The sequence below is a fragment of the Microtus pennsylvanicus genome, chromosome 1 (assembly GCF_037038515.1).
Source record: "Microtus pennsylvanicus isolate mMicPen1 chromosome 1, mMicPen1.hap1, whole genome shotgun sequence".
Classification (NCBI taxonomy): Eukaryota; Metazoa; Chordata; class Mammalia; order Rodentia; family Cricetidae; genus Microtus; species Microtus pennsylvanicus.
The window spans coordinates 81,802,176-81,811,256 of NC_134579.1; the positions used below are offsets into that span (position 1 = coordinate 81,802,176).

Below are 9,081 nucleotides of genomic sequence, written 5' to 3' on the forward strand. Positions count from 1 at the left end.
AAGATTGGTCTTCAGGTATTCCTTCAGGTGTTGAGCAATGAGCTCAAATATCAGAATCAGCATGGCATATTGCTAGGTCTGAAATCACTAAATCAGTGTGTGCTATGTATTTTAAGTAGGGGTTACGTTTTGTTGGGGTTTGCAATGTTACCTTTGAACCCAGAAGAAAGAATCCATAAGATCCCTGGCTGCTGTGCACATGAATTATATGGCATTTCAGGTTCTTCTAAGAAGTGATTAGGGGAAGTACCAAGATATGGGAAGAGACTTGAGAACATTTGACAGCATGCTCACTTCACAGGTCACCAAAGACTCTAGGCCATCATTGTTACTCGTTAATTGTGCGCTAAGGGCCTTTGCCTAAACCAGGAATAAAGTGCCATTAGTAGAGTGGTTGCCTGACATGCAGAAGGATCTGAGTTCAGTCCTTAGCACACATATGGTAGGTGTAGTGACACATACCTGAAATTGAAGCACTTGAGAGGTAGAAACAATATTAGTAGGAGTTCAAGATCATAGGCAACCTGTGAGTTTGAGGCCAGCCCTATCTCAAACTGAAAAATGTCTGCCTAGAAAAGGATCACCCTCATCCAGGTTAGCCTTAGTTGGTCATGTGAATGAGAATATTTAGTTAGATTGGAGTAGCCTTCTCTTCTAGACCACATTCAGAAATCTAGTTTAAAGATGTCACTAAGATGGGCAGGCACTTTAATACTTTCTTAACAAACTCTTCAGTGTTTGCAGCCATCACCCATTTCTGAATGTACTTCAGAGCAAAGTTTACCCCTTTGCTCCTCCCAGGGAATCATTGCTTCAGCTAGAAAGAGAGTCTGAAATCTTAATCTTTGATTAGTCATTGTTTTCTTTATTCATTTGTTTACATATTTGGAGTTGTTTTCCGTTTATTTCATTATGTAGGTGCCTAGTTTGAATGAACCACAGCCTACAGACTTGACTTTTGCTTCTCAGTTTTATTTTTCTGTCCTTAAGGTTTTTCCCCCTAACTCCATTTTTGTTGGTTTGTTAAAAAGGTTTATCCAGAGGGGTTGCGTTTATCCGGTTTGACAAACGGTCGGAAGCAGAAGAGGCAATTACCAGTTTCAATGGTCATAAACCCCCAGGTTCCTCCGAGCCCATCACAGTGAAGTTTGCAGCCAATCCCAACCAGAACAAAAACATGGCTCTCCTCTCGCAGCTGTACCACTCGCCTGCTAGGCGGTTTGGAGGCCCTGTGCACCACCAGGCGCAAAGATTCAGGTGGGTCCAGAGGGTGACATCCTGGTAGGCTATTCATAGCCTGTTAAACTCCTTCAAGCTAAACATAGCCCTGTGTTGAGAGGACTTCTCAGAGAACGCTAGACTTATCCTACCAGTCATATTTTTCTAGCTTTGTCCTCACCTCTATTAGAAGTGTGTCTGCACTTAGGCATGGTGACTCACCTGCAGTTCCATCACTGGAGAGACATAGGCAGAAGAATCAAGAATTAAAGACCACTTGGACTACAAAGCAAAACCATTTTGAAAGGAAAGGAAAATACTGCAATGGACCCTTGATATCAGTGGTCAGAAAGTGGGTTCCAAGTCCTCTGTAGGCACCAAGTGCAAGGTTGCTCAACTCTCTTATAAGATCTTTGCACATCACCTACACATGTCCTCCTATAGACTGGATAACTCTTAATACCTAGTTCAGTCTAAGTACTGTGAAAGTAGTTGCTGTGATGTCTTAACTGTGGGATAATGGCAAGTCTGTACCCAGACAATATGGATTCTTTTTTTCCCAGGTATATCCAGACTATAGTGAGTCATGTCCACAGATAGCCCATGGCTGCAGGGGGCCAACTGTACATCCACTGAGGCATTGTCTGTCATCGGAGTTGAAAAGGTGGCACCAACTCCACTGGCTTCTGGTAGTGCTCCAGGACTTGGTTCCTGTAATATGAAGTCATATTACTGGAATAGTTCAGCAGGAATTGCAATCCTTCAATTCTTAGTGTGCCTTTTTTTCTTTTTCTTTTCTTTTTTTTTTTCCTTTTTCTTTTTTTTTTTTTTTTAATCTTGGACCTGGAGAGATGGCTCACCAGTTAGGAACACTGCTACTCTTCCAGAAGATGTGGGTTCAGTTCCCAGCACACAGGTGTTGTATCACTCCATTACCAGGGAATACAATCCCTTCTTTTGGTCTGTGGGGACACCAGGCACACACATAGTGTGTAGACATACATGCAGGCAAAACACACACACATATAAAAATAGATAAATGCATATATTTTAAAACTATGTTAAAAAAAAAAAGCCTGTGTCTGTGAGAAAAGATGGCAGTCAACATGTACTTAGGCAAGACCTATTTATAAGTTTCATACATTTGATCACTGACTTTAAGGCAAGCCTTTATTGTGCGACTTCCTTGTCCATTTTTTCTTTCCTTTTTAGACAGGGTTTAATATAGGCCAAGATGGCCTAGAACTCACCATGTAGCTAATGGATAAGAATGGCCTAGAGCCAGGCCTGGTGGAGCATGCCATTAATTCCAAGCACTCTCTGAGTTGAAGGCTAGCCTGATCTACTGAGTGAGTTCAATAACTGCAGTAGCTACACAGAAACTTGGGGGGCGGGGGAGAGAAAAAGAATAGCCTTAAACTTCTGATCCTTCTGCCTCCACCTCTTGAATTCTGGCAAATGAATCTGCTGCTGCTGCTGCATCCTGTTTGTGATGTGCAGGAGCTGCCGTACTATATTGAAGCTGCTTGGTCATATTTATAGCTGAGTATTAGGTGTCTGCTGCTTAAAGGCCCTGACCTAAAGAAAGGCTGCTTTCCTCAATTCTTTTGTCTTCTACTAAAATATTGTCAGTTGCCAGACTCAGCTAGAACAAAACCAGCTTAGAATCAGTTCAGAGTGTTAATACTGCGTTAGGAGCAATGAAAAAAAATCAAATTTAAGTGCCATTTTCTTCATTTTTGTCAGGGTGTCAAAAGCTTGACTTAGGTGGATAAAGTTGTGTTTTGGTTTTTTTTTTTCTGCTTCACTCTATAGATTTCTCATTTTTGTTTTAAGCATTGGGGCTGAGTAGATCCTGCTCTTTCTACAGAAGCTGTCTTGGAGAAGATTATTTTCATAGTATAGCCATGTAGAGTCCTCAGCCTGGCTCTGGTTCCAAAGCTGACCTGCCTCTACCTCCTGGTTTAAAAGCAGGCTGGGGAGGCATGTGGAAAGAATCAGGCCATTTCAGGAATCTAAAGCCAGTGGAGCGGTTCCACCTAAGTAACATGTTACTAAGACAGTAACATGAAGAGCTGCTCAGGGACGAGACCAGAGGATGCTAGAGGAACAGGGTTTGGATGGGACAGAGATAAGGAAAGGAAGACAGGCCCAGGTGGACAGAGAGCAGGCAGACAGGACAGGATTCTTTGTCCATCAGAGACGATGAGGGTGATCTCCTTAAGAATTGAGAATGAGGAAGATGGGTATTTGTGTCCAAAAGCTCTCAGCTAGAGATGCATATCTGAAATCCCAGGACTGGGAATGCTGAGGCAGGAGAATCTTAAGACAGTAAACTAGTCCCCTAGGTGTTTTCAGTATATAGTCATTTTTTGGGGTTCATTAGAGGACTGGTTCTAGGACACCACCTCACATCCCTATCTCACATTTCAGAATCATCCAAGATATAAAATAGAGCGGTGTTAAGATTTATTTATTTATTATGTATACAGCATTCTGCCTTGATATATGCCTGCACGCCAAAGGAGGGCGCCAGATCTCAGTACTGATGGTTGTGGGCCACCATGTGGTTGCTGGGAATTGAACTCAGGACCTCTGGAAGAGCAGTCAGTGCTCTTAACCTCTGAGCCATCTCTGTAGCCCAAGGACCTCTCAAGTCTTTTTTGTTTATTTGTTTGTTTGTTTTGTTTTTCTAGACACGGTGTCTGTGTAGCTTTGGTGCCTGTCCCGGAACTAGCTCTAGTAGACCAGGTTGGCCTTGAACTCACAGAGATCTGCCTCCCTCTGCCCGAATGCTGGGATTAAAGGCATGCGCCACCACCGCCCGGCTCCAATTATCTTTTTTGATTCAGAATTGGTTGAGTTGCAGATGTGAATGCTAAAGACATCATTTGATTGGAAGAATGCTTACCCAGTATGTATGAAGCCCTGGGTTCCATTCCCGGCACCACATAAACTAGGTGTTTTAGTACAAACCTGTCATTCTAGCACTTGGAAGGTGGAGGCAAAAGGATCTGAAGTTCAGGATTATCCTTAGTTACCTAGGGAGTCAGAGGCCAGCTTGGGCTACATTAGACCATGCTTGGGGCGGGGGGCCCTATGTTTGCTGGCATGTACTTAGTTCCAGTACTCAGGAAACAGAACAGATAGCTTTCTGTGAGTTCGAACCAGGCCTGTTCTACATAGTGGTGAGTTCCAGGTCAGCTAAATCTACATATAGTGAGACCCTGTCTCAAAATTAACAAGTTGGGCAGTGGTGGCCTATGCCTTTAATCCCAGCACTCTGGAGACAGAAGCAGGCAGATCTCTTTTAAGTTTGAGGCCAGCCTGATCTATAAGATCTAGTTTCCAGGACAGGCTCCAAAGCTACAGAGAAACCCTGTCTTGAAAAACAAAAAAACAAAATTAACAACAAAATGAAATGCATATGGAGAACCGATAGATATAAAAGGCCCACTGTAGTTGCCACGTGAAAATCTAGGTGACTTGGAACCACAGTCAGTGCAATTTTCTAGTTCTCATTAAAAGCCAACTCAACTTAGTGTGTTAGAGGCACCTGGGTACCATCCTACCACCCACATCAACAATACCATAGTCTTTCTGCATTAAGACTGCCTCTGAACCACAGAAGGCCATCTGACCATTGCAACATTCTACTGCTGGCTATTGAAACCAGTTCTCACAGTTTTTAAAACCGAAACAAATACTGTATTTTGGTTTTTTCTCACCACATTAAAACTAGCTCTGAAGCCTTCTTTTATCACATGGGGTCCCACAGCGCAGAGTCTGGTATCATTTTGGAGCAGGTGATGATTCTTTGGTTGTATGCTGCTCCAGAGATATCTATGTCCTCAAACATTCCTAAGCTTTCCCTCCAGCTGTTTGTGGGGATGGTTTTTTTGTTTGTTTATTTCTTCCAAAAATACCTACAGAGGGCAACAGAGCTTACTCTTTATTATTCTCCTTAATCTTATCACTGCAGCTACATGTTCTCCACATTTTTTAGCAGTTCACCATGGCCAGGAATAGTGTACATGCCTGTTGTCCTAACACTCAGGCTGAGGCAAGAGGACCACGAATCCTGAGCCAGTGTGAGCTGTAGAGTAAGATACCTGTTGCCCAAAAGAAATGGAAAAATAGATGGGATGGAGGTGGCACACGCCTTTAATCCCAGCACTCACAGGCAAGTGGATCTCTGTGAGTTTGAGGCCATCCTGCTCTACAGAGCAGAGTTCCAGGACAGGCTCCAAAACTATAGAGAAACCCTATCTTGAAATAAATAAATACATACATACATAAATACATAAATGAAATAGAAAAATAGAGGGCATGGTGGGGAGATGAGGGAGGAGGTAGGTATGTGAATGGGTGTGGTGGTGGATGTTTCACTGTGGGAAAAACTCACTGTGTTTGTCAAGTTACTGATACTCCTCTATCTACTGAGTTCATAGGCCTCGGTAGCTTGACCTGACCCTTGTGGGGTGGTTTGAGCCAGTTCAGAGCTAGGGGAAAGGAATTATTGTGTCCTCTACAGGACTTTGACCCCTCAGGCAGAAGTATCACTATGAGAAGGAACTAAAACTGGAGGTGGTGACACATACCTTTAATCCCAGCACCCAGGAAGCAGAAGCAAATCTGAGTTCAAGGCCAACCTGGTCTATAGAGTAAGTTCCAGGACAACCAGGAGTTACACACAGAAAACCTGTCTTGGGGAGAAAGAAAAAATAGAAAAAACAAAGGACAAGAAAGCAATGAAAAGGGACTAAACTTGGGGAAGTCAGGGAGTGTCCTTTCTCCCCTACATGGACTACTGTATACACAAAGGGTGCTGTCCGCTGCACTGGAGCAGGTGGAAGAAACTGACAGAATTTCAATGTGGGATACGGGATTGGACTTGTGGTCAGTGCCCACCTTCAGTTCCTTTCCCAGCACACAAAAACTAAAGTAAAATGGGGAAAGTCTCAGAAACAACTAAAGGCACCCCACATATGCTGCACACATATAGCAGGAGAAGTGGTGCTACTGTCAAATGGCAGTAGCTGGGTACCTCAGAGTCAGACCCTAACAGAACGGGTCCTGCCCCACCACTGTTTTGCAAGATTCCTTTCGAGAGTTACCCAAAGGTGCAGACAGTGTATGTTTTCTCTTAAGTGCACAAATTCAGATGAATTATATGAAAGTAGAAGGAGCTATTTGGGAAGAAGGCGGGATCTGAGAGAAGATGGGACAAGAAGATAATAAAGGAGAAAATATCACAGTGAACATTGTTACCTTACACAGCTAATAAGTTTTTAAGTCATTTTGACTCTCGTGGTACCCCAGCCTTGAGCATCTGTAACTTAGAGGAAGAGCTGGCTGTGTAGAGCAGTGAGAGGCCCAGTATCCTTACATCAATGCACCATCATCCCGGCCTGCCCGTCCTTTCTCCCTCTTACCCCTCCTGTGCAGATACACTATTGGCCTTAACCTTGACCTGAACGTGTGCTCTCTGTTTGCTAGGTTCTCCCCTATGGGTGTAGATCACATGAGTGGGATTTCTGGTGTCAATGTCCCCGGCAATGCTTCCTCGGGCTGGTGCATCTTCATCTACAACCTTGGGCAAGACGCTGATGAGGGGATCCTCTGGCAGATGTTTGGTCCCTTTGGTGCAGTCACCAATGTGAAAGTGATTCGTGATTTCAACACCAACAAGTGCAAAGGGTTTGGTTTTGTGACCATGACAAACTATGAAGAAGCTGCAATGGCCATAGCAAGTCTGAACGGCTACCGCCTGGGGGACAAAATTTTACAGGTTTCCTTCAAAACCAACAAGTCCCACAAATAACTCGCTCATGCTTTTCTTTTTTCTTTTCTTTTTTTCTTTTTTTGTACGGAATAGATAATTAAGAGTGAAGAAGTTGAAACTTTTTTGTTAGTGTACAACTCATTTTGCGCCAATTTTCACAAGTGTTTGTCTTAGTCTAAATGAGAAGTGCAAAAGGTTTTTATACTCTGGGATGCAACCAACATGTTCAAATGCTTGAAATCCCACAAATGTTAGACCAATTTTAAGTTCCTTAAGTTATTTCCTTTAAAGTATATATTAAACCGAAACCTAAATAGACTGCATTGACTAACCAGTCCCTCTGGATGGTGGTGGAACTGAAGCATGCTTTAACTTCTAAGACTGTCTAACACCTGTTTCATTTGATGTCTCCACAGACCAGATTTAAAACGAAACAAAAATCTTTTTTTCTTCTTCTTAGTTTTAGTTCTTAACCTAAAGATGTTAGACAGATGGAGAGTGTGTTTTCTCAACTGCCTCACCATTTTAAGCAATTTCTGCTTTAGTTGACAGAAAATTTGCCCTCCCCAGCAGGTCCCACTGCTGCCTCCTGTCCACTCAATCCTGGCTCTATGGTGTTGGGAGCAGCAGCAGCAGGGCCCATACTCTATGGACCCTCCCCAGGGAGGATAATGGGTTCCACATGTTGGGCTTGGCCAGGCCCTCCAGAGGACACAAAGGTGTTTTATAAGCCCAGGCACCAATGAGAACGGACCAAAGAGTTTCAGGGCAGCTCCAGTATATTCCAGAGTCAGACCTGAGCTCCAGGCATGCCTGAAGATGTCCCACTCCTCTGACATCCTGAGTGTCTGTCCACACATTGCATGCATGGTGCCCACACATCAAATACTGTTGTTCATGCAACCTCTCGAGTTTCCAAGACCATTTAACCTATCTTGAATGCACAATGACAGCTCTGTTTTTAATGACACAGAAACATTTGAGCATTGTATTTTTCGCATCCCTCCTTGTGAGCACTAGACTTTTTCCAATCTTAGATTTTGTTTTGAAATTTTGCTTTTGTATGGACACTCAGCAGAAAAGTACTTCTTGCCAGTTATCTATTAACAAAAACCTTTGATTTGTAGTTTTAAGGATTAACCCTCAAAGTTCTCTTCATAACTGCCTTGACGTTTGGGGTTCTGTTCTGTTAATTTTCTTTTGCTTTTTTGTGTTTTTTGTTTGTTTTTACTTTTGCATTTAAGACCATTAAATTTGATTTTGTTTTGCTCGAGTTTTGTTTTGTTTTTTGTTTTACCTTTTCTTTCTTTTTTGGCTAGGGAAGGCACAGACAGCCCAGCATTCAGGGAGGAGTCTGTCAGACCTTAAACATTTGCCTGAAAATTTAAAAAGCATTTCTGGATCTAAGGTGTAGAAACACAGCTGCGGATCAATGGTTCTTAACTCGGGAGCTGGTAGGAAAAGTCAGAGGGAAGGCCTTCGGAGCAGATAAGGCCTGACCCCTGCACCCCTCAGAACCGTGGTCTGATTTTTAATAGCATGTGGAGAGAATGAGAACAGGCTAGCCCGGTTAACTGGCAGCTCTTCACTTTGATGTGAGCCTGGAGTGTGTAACAGCAGGCTAGTACTTAGTTTTTGATATCATATCATGATATGACGGCATCATTTATATATTTGTTTACTTATTTGCGTATTTAGCTATTTTGTTTCATTTATTTAAGTGAAAAACTGAGCAACAAGCACAGCCATCTCTAAAGCATGTCATCGTGTCAGAAACCCTTGGACAATTTGAGGCTGCCTATCCCCTCTCTGTGCCTCCTTTCCCTGTCTTCCCTATAGTGTTCCCCACCATTGATGACATTGCCTCATGTACCAGGGCTTTGTCCCACCTGACAGGAGCCAAGTGCTACTCACTCCTTCCCAGAATTCCCAGCCTGTAGAACCTGAAGCCAAGAACCAAAGGCCCATTTGCCCAGATCTGACCAAAAAAAGAGAGGGGTCACCTGCTCTGTTGCTACAGAGTGCTCCTCCCCATAGTACCAAAATGTTCTGGTAAAATAAGCATTTCCAGTTTCTCA

At 43.2% G+C, this 9,081-nt stretch overlaps 1 protein-coding gene across 1 annotated transcript in view; it reads left to right on the forward strand.

The window, feature by feature from the left end:
• Positions 1-8,276, forward strand: part of Elavl1 (ELAV like RNA binding protein 1) — a 43,342-nt gene extending 35,066 nt beyond the window's left edge. The window contains exons 5-6 of the mRNA XM_075970954.1: positions 1,032-1,257; positions 6,718-8,276. Coding sequence (XP_075827069.1) covers positions 1,032-1,257; positions 6,718-7,042 — 551 coding nt within the window. The 3' untranslated portion in view covers positions 7,043-8,276. The remainder of the gene's footprint in view (positions 1-1,031; positions 1,258-6,717) is intronic.
• Positions 8,277-9,081: the final 805 nt, after the last annotated feature.